General features: G+C 32.3%; 1 protein-coding gene across 1 annotated transcript in view; it reads right to left on the reverse strand.

Annotated features, from left to right (window-relative positions):
- The window catches only part of LOC148616814 (metabotropic glycine receptor-like), a 91,572-nt gene that overhangs the window by 24,487 nt on the left and 47,564 nt on the right, over positions 1-19,521 (reverse strand). The window contains exons 3-4 of the mRNA XM_088583900.1: positions 7,212-7,395; positions 2,001-2,124 (exon numbers count right to left, since the gene is read on the reverse strand). Of these exons, the coding sequence (XP_088440026.1) occupies positions 2,001-2,124; positions 7,212-7,395 (308 nt within the window). The remainder of the gene's footprint in view (positions 1-2,000; positions 2,125-7,211; positions 7,396-19,521) is intronic.

Consider the following 19,521-nt stretch of genomic DNA (forward strand, 5'->3'; position numbering starts at 1 on the left):
GAGTTGCCCATAAAAAGGCAAGTCTGTGGTAGACATACGAGGAAAAGAAAACAATGACCCGTCGAATAAATCAGTTTTCATGGTGCAGATGCATACACCACAACGATCCACGAGTTCATGATGACGACCATAAAACTTCTGTAGTGATGACTTCAATCTTGTAGCAACATAACCCTATTCCAGAAGCCTATTTGTTAGAGCTCTAGCGCGATACAAAACGTCTGCGTAGTTTGGGCAAGCTCTGGCATGACGTATGAGTTGTGATATAAATACTCCATACGCAAGTGCTGAAAAGATGTTGCCACAGAAGAAAGGATAGTTGACAATTTTGAATGAAAAGTCATCACGTTTGTCGTAACGTTTGGTCAATAGTTTTGCTTTACCATCGATTTCTAAGTGTAGGTCAAGATATGAGGCTGACTTCACAGTGTCTGTAGTATCCTTTATCTCAAGTTCTTAGGGGGTGGATAAGATGTATCAACTCTCCGAAATTAGGATTTTTTAAAGATAATACGTCATCTATATAGCGGAAACTGAGATAAAAGGATCTAGCCAAACGATAGTCTTTCTTTCGGATCAGATCAGCAGTAAAGTCAGCCCCATAAGAGTGAAGGAATAGGTCGGCAAGTAAATGAGCACAATTTGGAATGACGACCGTTTGTTGAAAAACACGTCCACCATACTGGACAAATATGTTGTCGATTAAGAATTCCAGCATTTTGTAAACATGTTCCTCTGTATATTTGGAAGATGATTTGGAATTATTTCTTACTTACAAAGTATGAGGAATCTCTACCAAGAACTATATCTTTGTATCTAGGTGTACCATCTTTTTTGGAAAAACAATTATGTATGTTTTTTAGTCGGGATTTAAACTGAGTATGGGGAATAGAAGTATACAGTATTGGAAAAATCATAGGTTTTAATGATATCATATTCAGATAATAGTTTTGAACTGATTGTCTCCAAAAGATCTTTCAAAGGTTTCAGGATCCACATCGCATAAATACCACTACCGCAGTAATCAGTTTTGTGGTAGGACTGCAGACCCTCTTTGACAGTTATGAGTATAAAAGTTAAAAGTTTTGAAAGAGGTTTGGTAGTACATTTTGCAGATCCAGCTATATAACGTTGTTTGTATGGATTCTTGTGGAGTTTAGGAATCCAGTACATAGACGGTAAATCACAATCATCGTTCTTAGTAGGGAGACCAAATGAGGATAGCACAGATTTATGGTTTTCTACAAACTCTTCTTTGGAGAGTGTGGTAGCAGTATAGGTATAGGTCTTATCACTGCTATTATTTTCTACGTCTACCTCTAATAATAAACTTTGGATGTAAAACGTTTTGCAGACAAAAACAATGTTGTTTTGGTCTTTGTCTGATGGTACGACAACATACTTGTCATGTATAGTAGACAATGTTTTTGCTACATCGGGGTCTTTGAAAATCGGTGTAGCTTTGGCACTCATTGACCTACTTAAAACTTTCATTCGTTTCAATATTAAAGACCTCGCAGCGTTTAACCACTCAGAGAATCAATGTCTTCTTGTTGTCGTTTTGTCCATTTTTTTGCATAGTCATCGACGGCATCTATTATGAATTATGAATAGCTCTATCGGGGCACTTTGTTGGAACGATACCACCATATCGTTGTGATTAAATACGTGTATAAATCTAAATTTCAATGCGGTTAGGCAGGGACAATAAGTTATAAAGGGGAATGTTAATGGTAATCACTTTAATAATTCAAAGGTAGGGGAGATGAAGACAAGGTTAAACAAAACATAATATAGGCACCGAAAGAAAACACAGATACCACTAAAACAACTATATCTGAAAGTATGGACCGGTCAGGGGAACATTCCCTTGCTTTTTGAAACTATCTACCATATTGCTAATGACAAATGTTCAAAAAAATATTTGAACAAAAAGTCATTTACTACAATGGTCACAAAAAGAGAAACAGGTTATATTATTAAACTACAAATGACAGTACCTTTGTTGTTTCTTCCTTACAACGAGCAGATCCTGCAAATACATTACGCTCCGTGCTTCCAGGTGGATTTGGGCATTGATCAATGTCAACCTTCTGCAGGTCTATGTCTATCCCGCTTGTCCCTCTAAAAAGATAAATCAGCATCAATTGCTGATGTCATTGCTTACTTTTTGCATGGAAATACATTTCTTGACATAGAGTACAGAGGAACCTCAAAAATGGATTCATCTGACGCGATTTGCCAAATTTTCTCAAATTGTTTTAGTTCTGATTTACCTTACAGCTTGTTCCGTCCTTTCACAATATTTTTATTGGCTATCAGAAAGAAACCATATTTTATAAATTAGTATTCAAAGGTTTCCTTCAAATAAACAGGTAAATATTTTACAGCCCCATTCCTGAAATTTATGTTAATAACGCCACAATGACCATCATTTTTATACTAAAAGCACTAAATTTGAGTTGTTTATCCTATTAAAGAAACTTAAAATGACTGACTCTCAGTAATGAAGATGCGTGTTCTATTAGTATCTATGAACAACCTTCATATATTGCAGTGATTTTTTTCTAACAATTTCGAACTGCATTGATACTTTTACCATAAAAAAACATGTCAGAGCATTTGTATTGTTTATATATTGTGGATTGTTTTTGTTTAGCTGTTTAATTTGGTGTTTGAATTAGAAATGATTTTTTGATAACGAATAATTGCTGTTCATCAATGTTTTTGATAGATAGATAACAATATCACCGTAGAGAAGAGTGTTTGAACAGCATTTATTTTGATATATTGGGTTACCAGTAGGCGTCCTATAACTCTCACTAGAGAACAAAATAATAATTTGCTATATTTTAACGATAAGTGCCTTATCAAAAAGATCGGCTGGTGTGGTGCAAATGAAGAATGCTAATTAAACACTATTAGGAATAATTTATATATCCTTTATTTTGGACTAACTTTACATGCCATATTCACTAATATATCAGAGGGATAAATCATTTGTTCATTATGAAAAATAATAGCTTGGTTGAAACATAAAATATTAAAATCAGCAAGATATATGAAATAGATTATATATGAGTACCACTCTGTATTTTATTATATTCTGCTATCTACAGCATCTTATTTGTTTTCTTTTATTAAGTGTAAGTCTCTGTAAGAATCATGCAAAATGGCAAAAATCAGAAACATGCATGTCAAAACCCCACTGATCTGACCATTAAATATCACTCAAGGATGCTTTCTCTATTTGAAAATACCATTATTTGATCTCTGCATCATTGGATTTGCTCAGAAATTTTTCAATAGAATCTTAGAATAATGAGGTTTTTGATAGAGTTATCTGCCCTTGAAATATGCATTTCAATGAAATTGTAATCAAATGGTCCAGCATGATAATTAAAATTGTGTCTGTTTTCCTTGATTCTTATATTGCAAATAGTCAAATTACACTATCAAAATTATGGGTTTTTCATACCATGTTTCCCTACTGCCTAATTTTTACTGGGATTGACACTTAAACACACTTTCACTGTCTATAATTGACAACATTTTAGAAGCCGTTAATTGAACGTGACAAAATAACAATTAAGCACAGATATATCCATATGTTTTACCTAAAATGAGTTAATCTTATGGGTTACTAATTACTTCAACTGTTACTCATACTGCTTTTGTTGTTTGAACAAGCGACAATACAAAACCTGTCCACCCATGGTTACACATTTCACCCTTTGTTTAGTTAAGTTTAAAGGGACAGTTACTGAACATCAACATAAGTGTAATATGAATATGCTAAAATGGACAGTCTATACAATCGAAAAACTTATTTCAAGTAACAAAAAAGTTAAATGTTCCAAATTTGATATACGGTACCCCTGGCATGTTACATGCAGGGGTCGTCAGGCTATAATACGGAAAACCTGACCGCAAACCATAGTGGTGCAACGTGTTGGGACAAATGCCGCGTTCTTTGCACGTTGTTACGTCTACCCTTCTCTGGTAGTCTATCGGAAGAGGAACCATTGGGCTCCGCTACAGGTGGCTAATTTGCCCGATCCTACCCACCTCTGCTTATTTCCAGTGGCAATCAAAATTTGTAGACCCATTGTCTTTGTGTCTCACCCCATTTTTCATTTCATCATCGTTTTATGTTTATTTCATCACTCATTTTATGGTCATGGCCTGGATATAGCTGAAATATAGCTGCTCGGGCGTTAAACCCCAACAATCAATCAATCAAATTTGATAAACAAAAGAATCATATAGGCATTCCAAATGCAACATAATGCAATTGAGACGGACATATAGACAGAAAATTGAATATCATACATGAACACAAAAAAAAGAATAATTAGAATAGCATTTGTTTTTATAGACAAAGTAACAGTCAGTATTAAGTAAGGTTGTCACTGGCAGTTCAGAGTTTTAAAAAAAATCTTGGTTTTTTGGTACATGTACATTATTTAACAACTCTTTTTTTCTGTGAAGTTGTTCCGCAAAAAAAAGGCAATAACACATCTATGTCAATTCATTGAAAATCATGGATTTTGTGTTAGAGACAATCTTATGCGTTATTGGGACACTTATTCTAAAAGTCAAAGCAATTGAAAAATATATTTGAGTTCGATAAGTTCTAATCTATTCAAATAGATTGGCAGTTGGGTATTACTTGGGATCAATATGTCAGTTTTATCCTTTTTACAAACAGGGTGAAAAAGTTTAAATGTCAATCACCTTTAATTAAGAGTTCAATTAACTTTTACATTTCCTTTTCTTACGTATAATAATTATTTGACCTATATTTCAACGATTGGAGATTTTTTTGCTTATATTCCCTTGGCATTTCTGTTTCTTTTTTTTTCGTTTCAAAGACGGTATTAATAATTAATATCTACGTAAAATACTTAATTCAGACATCAGAAATAAAAAACGAATTATTAACTAAAACTCTATACCCTATCCAATTGGAAAAGAGCCTGAATGTATGTCTATCACCCTAGACCTAAAGATTCTATATATCTCCGTTTAATAGCGTGTAACTTGAATGGCAGACATCTATTCTAATTAAGTATCTGTCCATTGCTTCCTTTTTTCTGTTTTTACCGTGATGAATATTTGTATTTATTAGTATTCTAATAAAACAACATTGAGAGCTAAAGTCACCCTGCACTAAAGTAAAATTATGTATCATTACAACAACATTTTCATTGTGCCGTTATCAATTTTGTAAGGATTCATAAAGTTTTTCTTTGTCTTTTTTTTTATTATATTCTACTTACACCGGCGGTGATACAATTAACTACAAAATGACAAAATATGCTACGTTGCAGGATATACGAAAATTCCATATTTCAGGGCCAGTTCATTTAATTCCTGATTTGATTCTTTTTAATGATGAATCATGCATTGTGAAGATCAATCATTGAAAAAAAAATATCATATGTGTAATTTTAGAGCCTGTGATGAAATAACTTCCTGTTTGACTCTATGAATGACTTCGTTATATGGCTTTGTCAATTCTGGAATCACAAATGCAAGCAGATGCAAGGTTAAACATAATCAAAACAACTTTGATATTAATTGAGTGTGACTACTTTCAAATACTTCAGACGCATTATACAAGACTGCTTGAGATTTCGTATATAACATTCAATGCCAAAAATAAGTTGCTTCTTAGAATAAACCTTCGACGGATAGTAAACTTAGTCTGAGTAACAGACCTTTAATTCAATGTTCGTTTAGGATTCGAAACTAAGAAATATTGCTGTACGCAATAATTGGAAGTCATTTTATATAATCAAATACGCCACAATTAACATCTACAATGACACGTTTCTATGTAGCCTACTTTACATTTAGACATTCTTTGGATTTTGAAATTAACGGACTTTTATTTATTTTTTTTTTCAATATTAATTGAAGTCGTACAAAATTTACACTTCTGTTGAGATTTCATGGAAGTATCGTATAATCTTTCAATTTGCTATTTTAACTGCTTATGGGGTTTTGAAAGCAATTGAAACCATCGCTGAAAATTCGGTTTAATCGTACAAAGATTTTATATTTGGTATATATTTAGGTATTTGTCAATATAAGGTCAGGTAGAAATTAAATTCAGCCAATAATTTCCAGACGGTTGAGAATTTTGAAAGAGAAATCTAATAAAGAACCACGGCACGACAATATAAATCTAATAAGAGTTTTTAAAGTTCCTTTATCTTGTGTACGACTCATGGCAAAATCAATGAATAAAAATTGTGTTTGTAAGACGAACTGAGATTATTTCGACATATAAGCCCTGCTATATATCATTTTATTTTATTTGCTCACAGAAATGAGCTTATGGTAGTTTTCTATCTAAAGCTTTTATCGAAGAGTGTTAAATTAGCCGCATTGCATTTGCTTTATCTGCAAACGTATGACGCGATTGCACATCATTTGTTTTCCTTTGGGTTTCAGTAAACCGATATTGATTTGATCCTATTTGTACTTTTCATTAACAAAGTTCACGAGTCGTCAAGTACGATGTACGCATATTCGACTTCCGGGAAATTGTGTCAATTTCAACTCTGAGATGTATGAACAAAAATTGGTTGCATTTGTCCGACAAACTTGACATTGATGGGCATTCATACTCTTTGAAAATAGTCAGTCTGCGCTATACGTTTGTCTCTGCGCAATAACTGAAATTTTAAAGTAAGCACAGCTTCTTCTCTGTCTGTTATAATTTTGTTTGCATGATTTTATTTTATTTATTTTATTTATTTATTTATTTATTTATTTTATTTATCGTAAAAAACAGTTGCCTTCTTTTATCAATGACTTCAGATGCATGTACCATAATATTTACACTTTTAAATGTACAGTAAAATGTGTCCAAACCGAACTCTCAATATATCGAACACTTCTCTTAACCAGATTCCCACTGAATTCAATTTCAATGCAGTTTGAACCCATAAGAGTAATCAAGGGAACCAATATTCTAGCGAAAATCAAAAGAATGTAATCCAGGGACAAAGTCCAGACGCACATAACCTAAAATAACTAAAATAATACATACAAAGTAACAAAAGTAAATGCGTAACTCGGACTCCACTAAAAACTGTAAAAATCGAACACCTACAAAAACAAATACTGCAGTACAAAAGGGGTTCGCTTTAGACAAGTTTCGTTGTACATGATTTTGTTGTTAAGAAATCATTCCTTACTTGAATTTAAACGTTCCATTTCTATAACCAAAGAAAGGGACTGTGTATGTCATCATCCAAATATTGCCTCCTCCACAATCGAAATAAGGCTTACTCCAATGCCCATGTTCATATGTGACTGTTATGACCCGGTCTATGATACGCTCATCATGTTCTGTTGCGTTATATCTTGGTTGAATATATCCTGAAAAAAATACATCAGGAATTTGTAATACTTATTATTTTATACAAATCATGGGAATGGAAATAATTATTTTACAGACTCCAATAAGGAAGATGGTTAAAAAACACAAAAGCAGACAACAGAAACCTGATATCCACAAGTTAAAATTATATAAAGAATCAAGTACCATGAAATTTACAAATGAAACTTTTTTCATGATTAAGCAGAAATCTAAGCATTGAACTATTGATGATATCTGTAATAGAGGTTCAATGAAACGCCGTTGATTCCTGAAAAAGAAAAAAAAGTAACCGGAAGGGTAAGTATTTTTTCACATTTTACGCATCAACAGCATTTCATTGTTTCTGTTTCTGAAACTCTTGTTTTGACGTCCTTGATTTTAATCTGATTTTAATCTTTTTTAGTAACTTAAGTGGGTAAAATTCGCTTCGGGGAAATGTTGGGTGTTTTCGACATTATTTCATTTCTTTGGCGAAACGTCTTAAGACGTTTCGAGTGGCACCATGACCTACAGCAGTTTTGATGTATATCATAACGGTAATATATGAACAGTTGATGAAGCAGAGTTTCGATGATATAAACTGATACTGCAGTCAGACAATCAATTTGACTTTGACTGTGTTTTCAAAAAAAACTTACGTTTCTGTCGTTAAGTTTCTAATGAATGTTTCATATATATTTTTCACTTGAACTGACTTTCGCAGAGACTTGTACTTCATTGTTTGCACACTTTCAAATATAATTTTCGTAACGAATTTATTTGCACGTGAGTAATTGTGCCATTATATAAAATATATTTATCATTATATAAAAGTGTGGCAAGCTTCGTCCGCCAACAATGATTCGGTTTTGTGGATATTGTATTTGGTAGTCTGATGTTTGTCTTAACAATAGGACTTTTATGGAGAATGGGTATGATGAAAATATCAGAGATAACAACCCCGCCGACATGAAAATATCAGCTCAAGGCCACTCATGGATCTTCAATCAACGACGAGGAAACCCTCACGCCACTGGACATGCTGCAGTTAGCCCAAAAAATAACATTTTACATAGGTAAAACGAAATTGTTCTATATATCCCAGCAACATAAGGTAACTAAAAGTGAAAAGGAAACAAGACATACCGAGGCCGGAAATTTCTGACTTGGGACTGGCGCGAAAAATGTGGCGGGGTTAAATTGTTTTAACGAACACTATCCTCCCTTTTTAACTGGCCACTGTGAAAAAATTACACTATTAAAATTACAAAAAAAAAATCAGTTGAAAAAGATATAAATCCCTTGTTAAAACAAAAATAAAGAAACTGCTTAATACGTAACACAAATGCAAAGGAGTACTATCAGTTAACTGACATGCCAGCTCCAGACCTGTTTAAACCTATAAAAAGTTATGCCCTCATCGTATGTAAAATAAATCCCAATTCTAACCATGCGGGGTTGAGAACCAATATACAACATCATAAGTCATACAATAACGGTACAACCCATGTCATGCCGAAAACTGTATTTTAATATAGTGTGTTTTTTTAAATATTATGTATATTTAACGATATAACAAAACATTCATAGCTATATCCCTTACAAATAAGCCTATTTAACGTTAACGTCAACTTATTTGGTGAGTATTTAGCTTTCCGCGTTTTACGGAACATTGTTGGAAAATATAGGGTTGGAGATACCCGAACGTATTAACCGTTTACTAGTACATCTGTATTTGAGAATGAATTCCTTGTATCGTTTGAAACAAAAAATGTTGAACGTTTTTACGAGCTAGTAATATCGAAAATCTCAATGTAGTAATTTCTCGGTTTTCTAAATATTTTTTTCCTAAAAATCCGAAACATTGTTACAAAAACGAGCAAAACAACCAATTATGATATGTACAAAAAAATATAATAGCGACAAGCAGACCTTGCTATCTTAAATGAATAGTGAAAGATAGGAAATGAAAAATCATTCCTTTTGTCGTTAATTTTAGTATTAAGTTTACCATTGTTGACATGAATACTAAGATCAAGAAATGAACATTCTTTATTATCAATATTTGCTTTATTCAGAGAAAGTTCTGCAGGATAAAAATCGTTAGTATAAATATTTAAATCGTCGTTGTTAAAAGCCAAAATACCGTTTAAATATCTGAATGCGGTATCAAATTCTTTCAAAATGATTTTTGGAAGGGTATTCATTAATTCAAACCATGAATTGTTATTCGTTTCCAATAAAGGTAGAGGTCAACAATTAGTGGTGCACAATTAGTCCCCATGGGAATTCCAATAATTGGACGATAAACGGTATCTCCATAGCGAACGAAAATGTTCTCTAACAGAAATTTGAGTGCTGTATGCGTATCAAAAGAAGTCCAAATAACGTAGTTTTTATGTTTTTGTTACTAAAAGTTATCTAATAGAACTCTTAAAAATATATTCACTTCCTCGATTTATCGCCCCGTGCAGGTCCGGAGGTTAAAAGAATAGGCCTAGTGTAGCGCTAAGCTTGTCGTAAAAGACTAAATAGTGCTCAGAACCCTAGCGGGGGGCCAGGACGCTCTGCCCACAGAGCAACTGGGATGTGTGTCCCAGGTGGCGGAATCGGGTACCCTTGGCGTGTTACATGCTGGGGTTGTCAGGCTATAATACGGAAAACCTGACCGCAAACCATAGTGGTGCACCATGATTGGAAAGATACCACGTTCCTCGCACGTTGGAGAATCCTACTTTGGTATTCTCCCGGAGTAGGAACCATAGGGCTCCGCCACAGGAGGCTAAATTACCCGACCCTACCCACCTCTCCCTATTTCCAGTGGCAATCAAAATTTGTCGACCCCATTTTCCTTGTGTCCCATCCCTTTTTCATTTCATCATCATATCATGTTCATTTTATCATCAATTTCATGTTCATCGTCTGAATTTAGCTGAAATATTGCTGCTCGGACGTTAAACCCCAACAAACAAACAAAACAAATCCTCGATTTATCAACGGACGATTTGAAAAGGGATGCGATTTCTTGTTTTATGAGATTATGCGGGTGTTGTGTAAAAGATAGAAAATCAAAACTTTGATTGATCATATTCAGAAGATCTAACATGCACTGTATTCTATGCATTTTCAACGAGTTTTTAACACTTCGAAATAGTTAATTTCACTTCTTTATTAAGCCGTTGCAGAAATTTAAAATTAGATTTTTTTATGTCATCGAGCGCACTAGTAAATATAATAGGAAGTCTGGTTGTTGAGCATTGAGTTGAAATAAATCTATATTTATAAACAGGTAGAGACGAGTTGAAAAACAACATGAATTTGCGGATATGCATTATAAATTAACGTTAAAAAAACGACTTTTCGTTTCTTTTTAGACTTGTAGTTATAAGTGGAGTTTTGATATACGGAACAACAGTCTAAACTTTCAAAAAAACTATTCACTAAGAGTTTTTGTTTTTTAAGTAATTTCTATTGTTTTCACACCATAAAGAAAGAAGCTACTGTTTTAACGATAGATTTACGTCACAGGAATGGTTCATGACCTTATAATATATTAACTGACATTGAGATCTTGACCTAAGTAACCAACATGCGTCAGTTGGCATCGTCAGTCGTTCTTTAAAATAAACATTTTTGATGAAAGGAAAGCTTTCGGACTATAGGCTTTTATGATATATTTGGAACCGATGAAACGATTTTTCTTGTCCTGACATCGATTCAAGCCAACAATTCCTTTGGCTGTGGGGTTACCTGTAATTGTTAACATTTTGTATTCCAATTATCTTTGTTTCCCAAATGTCAAGACAAAATGGTAACCCTGGGTAGTACCTATGTTAGTGTCTTCCTTCAATTATATTCTTTGCTATATTTAGAGATATTTCTACGAAAGTTTAATAACAGACATCAGATCAAGTCAAATACAGAGACTTAATGTGCTAGAAATATTTGCTTGAAACAAAAACCGGAACTGTCCTGGGGAGATCAATCAAGGCAAATTAGTTGATATAAAGTTTACAGAGCATAGAATTTAAACGTTCAATTCATCATCGTTAGTCGTGTCATTGTACGATGTAATATGGCAACAAAAAGAGATCGGGAAAAGTGACAGGGTGGTTGTATAATAATATCTAACGTGACAAGTATATTTAATTAATTTATTTTTTGTATGTGTTGAGGTTTACCAAAATTAGTGCAAACGTGCAAAAAAAAAAGACAAAACAAGAACAAAAACTTTTATCTAAATTTCCTTAAACCTTAAAAGCTTTAATTTGGTCTGAGTTAAAGCTGTTAATAAGTAGTAGACAAAATTCAATATAAAGAAAAATGAAAAGTTATATTTCTTGATTATGCATAATAGTAGCTACTGTCGTGAAAGATCCTTACTACTGCATGCTTCTGATGTGTTCCTAAATTACGAAAAAAACCAAAATAAGTTATTTCATACATTAGAAATGCAAACCATATTGGTAAAAAAAACCAGTAGCATCGAACTGTAAGGATAATTCCGAAACATCAGAATCTGTGGCCAAACATGAAAGAGTATCAAAGGAACCAAGCTTCTAGCATACAGGAAACAAAACAATTCATTTTGTAATGTAGACATCAGAAGCAAAAACAAATACATATAAAAATTGAAAATAAGGAAAACAATACACCACGCAAAAATCTTAAGCACTTGCAGTATGCATACCTACAAAAACCGGGTGTGAAATCAAATGCTCTAAAAAGGTAAGCATATCTTACGCCACCAGTTGTACGCGTCACTTTGTAAGTGAAAAATCGGAAAGCGTGGACTGTAAACCTGAAAACATGTAATATGTACGTCAAGATATCTTAGACTTAACCTTTCAATCATATTATGACAATACAACGTATATAATGATAAATTGTATTATAAATTTCTTTTACATGATTTTTATTTTCTTTTCATCTTGAAACTTGCATTACTTTTAAACATCGACTTATCTTAATACACTGCACACATTGTAACCTCTAATTGTTTTATGTCAATTTATTTTTGTTTACTTTCTTACGAGTGAGTAATGAATTTTCACAATACGCTCCTTTCTAATCTTGCTAAACCTTCAGTATATGCACAAATCTCTCGTAAACAACAAAGTTATAACATGACGTAATAAAAGAAAACTGTAATATCACCTTGCATTGACTCAAAATGCAAGATACTTATTAATTCAATTGGCAGTAGAATGGATTTTTGAGAAATGTTTTTCTGCATGAGTAACCAATATTTTTTTTTCAATCATCAGCACTTAAGTTTAACAGCTTAATAAGCAGACCGTGCACTTGACTGACTGCAATGAAACCACAAATAAAACTTCACTTCCGGTTATTACTATGCACAAACAGAAAGGTATGAGTAATGTTTGTAAATAAAATGTGTAGGACGATGTGTTTAATCTCAATCATTACACGTCAAGAATTGAAAACTCTCCGTATAAATTTAAGGAGATAGACCTAGGATAAGGGACACAACTCTTACAAATCATTGGAAAGTTTGTGTAAAGCATTTCACATCAATCTCATCTAAGCATCAAAGTTACTAGGATTGATTTCTTTCTTTTTCAAATGAAGCCTTAAAAGTCTTTTGAGAAATTGAATATGATGCAAACCTATCGCTGATTTCAAGAGTCCCTTACCCTAGTTCTACCTTTTAGACGACAACATGATTGACAACTTTTTTGCAGATATATTGTTTGCTTGCATGGTGGCTCCGCTCCTCTTTTCTCATATCTAAATATAAGATCGTAGGCTTGGGGAATTTATTTCTATGAGCGAATGCAGTGCGTTGGTGAATAAAATTACTTTTATTTTCATACGGTTTGTACTCCTATCTATAGTTCCTTCAGTATGGGAGTTTGAACGTATCCCTAGCAAATATCATACGTGCCAATATGATTTTAACTTTGTATTTGTATAGAAACTCAAACTGTGTAAGATTAGAATCGTATCCTAACAAACTATGAAATTCCTTCCGTACATGTTATACTAAAACTTGTCATTAGAATTAATTCAAGTTTCCTGGTTTTAATGCAATTTCATAAAAATGTGACAACCATTCTCAACAAAAACACATTAATACTCGACTAGTTGACAGACTTTACGTAATGTCGATGTTATTAACGTCTATGATCATGGGAAAATGTAACAAACTTGCAAATAATATTCATAAATTCAGTGATATTACCATAGAAAATCTCGATGTTATATCGATAACATGCAACTAAGAAACATTCATGGTAGAACATTGGTGTACAACTTACTTCAACAGACGTTTTTTATACGCAAATTATGATAGTTTGGGGAATGAAACATTAGAACTAGGCTTCACACTTATGGGAATCATATGAAATAGTAACTAAATCTTTGTTTATGATATTTATATTTGCAACTGTTCATCATAATTGATAAGTAAGGCTGAACCTAACATTTTCTACATTGAGTAAAATGTATCGAAAATAGGATATTGAGATGATGGATAGAATATTGAGAATTGGGACATTAGGCATCGCTTATTTTAATAGTATAAAACATTGCAAGCAAAGGTCCTGAAAAATGGTAATCGTCATTTGAAATATTATTTAAGTATTGATAACTTTCAATCGAAAAAAATCATTAAGTAATAACACAATTTCATTCATTTGAACCTTTCGTATATGCTTCTTGTAATATTGTGAAATTGATTTAATTTGGCTCAAGAAAATCCTTAATGCAAATTACTGATTATGATTCAAGCAATGCTATCTATTTTATTTAAATAGGGTTAAAAATGTCATTAAACATGCATGAAGTTACATGTCACTGTCCCATAAATAATGTCACAGTGCAAACTTACGATTTAAAGTGCTGCAGTTATTTGCAGTATCTGTCTAAAGACATAGCAGAGCCTATTTGTGACAGTTTTATTCCTCGTGATATATTATACACGGAATGAGGCGAGACATTTAGAAAGTTTATTGCATCTTTCATCACTTGATATAACGTGACGTAAGTGTACAATTCTGATTGACAAACGAATTATTGATGACCAAAATTATTTAACAATACGACACAAAAGTACTTAATGGATTTATTCAGCCCCTGTAAATAATTCGATTGTATAAAGATCAATGCCAGGAAAATAAATTCGTTCCAGCATTGTTGTCGCATTCAGTGCCAATCTTGGTTTATCAGTATGGTTTAAATGAACTTTCAGTTAAAAAAAACAGCATAGGAGTTTAATCTAGTACGTTATTAATACGTCAATAAGGAACAATTCGTCCAAGTTAAACAAAAAAGGACTAGAGTAACTTAGATGATCGCTTTGACATTTGATCTGTAGAGTTTTCGTTAATGGCCATTCTGTGTGTCAGTATATATTTTTGGAAAAAGCTGCTTCCGGTACCCAGATGTCATCCCTTGTATGACGGAAACCATCCTTAATATAACTTTTTAGAAAAAAGATGAGTTATTTAACTACTGAGTTCTATAAATATGCTACCTCTTTATACAAACATATCAGATAGTGAATTGAAATCAAAATACGAGTTGCAAAATAAATTTTACTGATATTAGTTGAAGACATCCATGTGTTAATTAATGTAAGAATAATCAAGGGAACCAAGATTCTAGTGGAAATCAAAAGAACGTAATCCAGGGACAAAGACCCGACATGGAAAACAGACAAACAATACAAAGAACACAAAGTAACTTAAATAATACATACAAAACAACGAAAGTAAATGAGCAACTCGGACTCCACTAAACACTGGGAGCATGAATTAGGTGCACCGGTAGGGTAAATGTCCTTTGCTTTTCCAGAAACATCCGCCGAGTTGCTCGTAAAAAGGTCAAGTCCGGGACAGACGAAAGAGAAAAAGAAAACTATAATACATTGAACAAATCAGTTTCCATGGAGTAGATGAATACACCGTAACGATCCATGAGTTCACAATGACGACCATAAAACTTCTGTAGTGATGACTTTAATTGTAACTTGTTTATTTTTTGTTTATCTGCAAGTATCTCAAGCACTTGTCAGAAAAAGATATCAAAAATGGTTCCACAGATTGAATGTAAACTTGACGTGAACGTATGCTACTTAATATCATTTTATATTAAGAGTGATAATTGACTATTTCTTATTATCACATTAGCGAATAAAGGTCAATAGGAAACTCGTCCATTTCAGTAGAATGTTTATTTACTTTAATATGTCTGACAACCAGCAACGGAACATAACTTTATTTCATCACATTCCATAAATGTACCGTTATTTCCCTTCTCGTGTTAAACAGAGGACAAGTATAATTTAACGAATCAATACGATTTGATCAAGCGGAGCAAATTTCTCCATTAGTATATACACTACGTGACCACAAAGAAATAAAATTATCGCTACGATGAAAAAAGATTCTTTATATAAATCTTTAACAAGCTCTAACAAGGATACAATACAAACTTATTTATGATTGTCATATGTATGATTAACGCTATAAATATACATATTGAAAACATTACATTTTAAACAAGTTTTTACTACTGTTAAAATTAAATTTTGAAAAAAAAACAGTGGTAAATAACACAGAAGTATGTTTCTAATAAATTCTTAACACCAACATCGGTGTCATTTGCCTTTCTGTTAAATCTAAATTCTAAATAATAAAATTATATTGATATTTGTTAATTCCCTGCGTGAAATAAAGTTCTTTTCAGACAATTACATATGTATCTACGAAGTTAGATTCCAGATGAAACAAGGTTACAAACATCTCAAAAGTTAAAGGACTTATGTAAGCTGACCATAAATTTACCATTTTTTTAGGATTATACGAAAAGAACTGAAAAGATGGTCATTAAGGTACAAAATATTGAAATTTCTTATATACCATAAATGCCAAAATAGTGTTCTTTTTCCTTTTTTACTCTGCTTTTAATTCTGCTCTCTTTGTTCAGAGGTTGTTTCTTTCTTTTTACAACGAAGATTTTAATATTGATTTTATCGTTGTTTGTTAATTCGTGTACCAATTGTTATGTCCAGAAAAATACATATCAAAAATCTGCATCGTATGCCATATCAACATAAATCAAAATATGATTGAATATGATGAATATTGTTAATTTATAACGATATCATATGCAACAAAGTACAATGCAAAATTTTTAATTGGTGTGTTTAAAATGATTCTATATGACTACAGTCAGAGGGAATTAAGTATAAGTATTTGTAAGAATCAGACAAAATAGGAAAAATCAGAACCATGCATGTCAAAACCCCACCGATCTGATAATGTAATATCACTCAAGGATACTTTCTCTATTTGAAAAGACCATTATTTAATCTATGCATCACTGCTTTTGCTAACAAATGGTTCTATAGAATGTTAGAAAAATGAGATTTTTGGCAAAGTTAACTGTCCTTGAAATGTTCATTTTCAGTGCATTTCAATGAATTGTAATTCAGTGGTTAAGCATGATATGGAAAATCTTGTCTGTTTTCCTAGATTCTGATGTTGGAAAAATTCAAATTACACTATCAAAATTACGGGTGTTTTCATTCCATTTATCATTCACTGCCTGATTCTTGCAAACGCTTACACTTAATACTTCATTATTAAGTTTTTTAAGCTTTTTCCGATGAGAATGTAAACTATATTGTTTCACTTTTGTCGACAAAAAAATAATCTACCAATAATTTCGTAGTAAGAATGCTTTTATGATTTTTATTTTAGTAGAGTGGTGGTTATGTTATACGTATTTGGGAGATTATTTAGACGATCATACATTGAATTTTTAATAAATGAATAAATGAATGTCAGCAACTTAACGGCTAAATGGTATGAGTAAATTACATCTTTTATCCAACTTTTAATTACATTGTACCCAATGAACATTTTTCACATTACCTGTAGAAAAGTGTGAAAAAGGTAATTAGCTCGCTCCTTTGTAAGGGTTACGGAAAAGAAACATCACTGAAGTATTTTAATGATCCCTCAAAACCTCCCTCTGATCAAAGTAGTGTACAGAGCTAAATTATACGACAATGAACGTTATTTTACTTAAGTTTAAGATATCGATTTCGTTCTATCGCTATGTTGTGATAAGCTATCCCAGACAATTATTATGTTTACAGAAACCATTGCTTTATTTTATCATAATGTCTTTGAAATTTACGCTCTCTGATCATTTCTAGAGCTAATGGAACATACAGAGAAAATATGAACAATCAGAGCATTAGTAATCAACACCCAACCTTAGTTGTAGATAGCTGATCAAGGAAAATATTGAAGTAACAGAGTTTACAATTAACAATTAACAATTCATTCCTTTAAAGAGGCAGACATAACTCTTGAAATCAGTGATATATTTGTATCATATTCAATATCACCAAAGTTTTCCAAGCTTTCCTTTGAAACAGAATGAAATCAGTCCAAGTTACTTTGATGTGTACATGAGACTGGTGTAAAATGGTCAATACAAACGTCCCAATGATTTTTAAGAGTTGTGTCCCTTACCCTAGGTCTACCTCCTTTATTTAACTTTTATTGCAGTCATATGTTTCGAGGAGAAGCTTAAGAGACCCAAATAAAGACTACAAACACAAATTCGTGGTACATCTATAATTAGATATATGTTACACCCTCTTTTGTCTTGACCACGATGAAAGCTTTAAAGTTATAATTGAAATATTCACTTAAAATCGTTCTGATACTTATCAAAGTTCCAAAACTTTAAAGTTATACACTAGTAAGTTTTTATTACTGGGTTGTTTCATGTAATGTCCATCTAAATATAATCAAAGTTTTGCTTATATTTCAAATGAATTGCATAGATTTCTGATGGATTATTTCATTAACAAAATTTATTTCCGACTGTACATGGTTACGTCATTATCGTTGCTCAATTCGCGGTCTATGAACTAGCTGAAACAGTTCAAAAGATGTGTACCCTACTTAATACGAACTTAAAACAATACAAGCACGTTCTTGCCTGAACGTGCACTTTCTGGAGTGCACTTTCTGGATACAAAGCTTGAATAGGTAAGTACCTAGAATATTTTTGGGTAAAAACTGCCAATAAAAAGGACTGATATGAAAAACCGACGGCATATATCAAAGCCAGTTCGGTCAGTAATCCTAGCCCATTAAATAACATGCCTAGCTATTATGACGGTACTATTGTTGTTTTTATCATAGAAAAGAGAAAAATACTCTTGAAAGAATATTCATTTGCTTCTGTCATTTGTTGAAAATCAACCAATTCGTTTTTGTTTTTAATTTAAGCTGAATCTTATGATTTGTTGAACAGTATGCAAATATTTAGAAGTGTATATTTAATTAACACAATATGTATATTCTGCATAAGCTTGAAAGCATAATACCTCAATATAACCTAACATAAAAAAATCGCTCACATTTTCAATCGCTTGAAAAATTAGTCCAAAAACTTCTGAATTCATATAACGTTTGCGACATTCGGTTTGTGATTAACAATAAGTGGATTTTTAAACAATGAAAACCACAAAAAACTGAAGAAGGGAGATAAAAGGTATGAAAGTTATACAAGACAAAGCAATGGATCATATTGTGCTTTCAACTCCGATCAGTCAAAGCAATAAACCAGTTACAGATTTTTGCCCTGATGTAGAACTGTAAAAAAAGAAATATTGCAATGTTCATAATTTCTTTGAATAAAATATTAAAAGTAAAATTTATATTTTCAAAAAGTTATTGTCGAAGGAAGGAGAATATTCCACAATTCGCGAAACTGGAACTACTTTTGATTTTATTTGTGCCACTTCACTTCTATGACAATTTGTACATTTGAATACTTTAAAAACCAAAAAGTTAACCTCAACTAAGATATACATGTGAATCTTGTCTCTTGTCATTTTACTACTAGTAATTTCATCAAATGGGGAATAACAAACATATATATATATAAGTTTAGATATCGATCCTTTTGTCGTGGGGTAAACAATATTTTTCAAAAATAAAGTTAAATAATTGTTCCAGGTATGTTTTATAAAGATCATTGTAACAGACAAATAAAGAAAAAGGACGTGTTTCTTTTTCATTCATTTAATGACAAACTAATCCAAAATGTCTGTGCTTACACTTTTCATGTTGGGTGTAAAAATACGATTTCCT

The sequence above is a fragment of the Perna viridis genome, chromosome 5 (assembly GCF_037379345.1).
Source record: "Perna viridis isolate PV_CMFRI_1.1 ecotype Kerala chromosome 5, ASM3737934v1, whole genome shotgun sequence".
Classification (NCBI taxonomy): domain Eukaryota; kingdom Metazoa; phylum Mollusca; class Bivalvia; order Mytilida; family Mytilidae; genus Perna; species Perna viridis.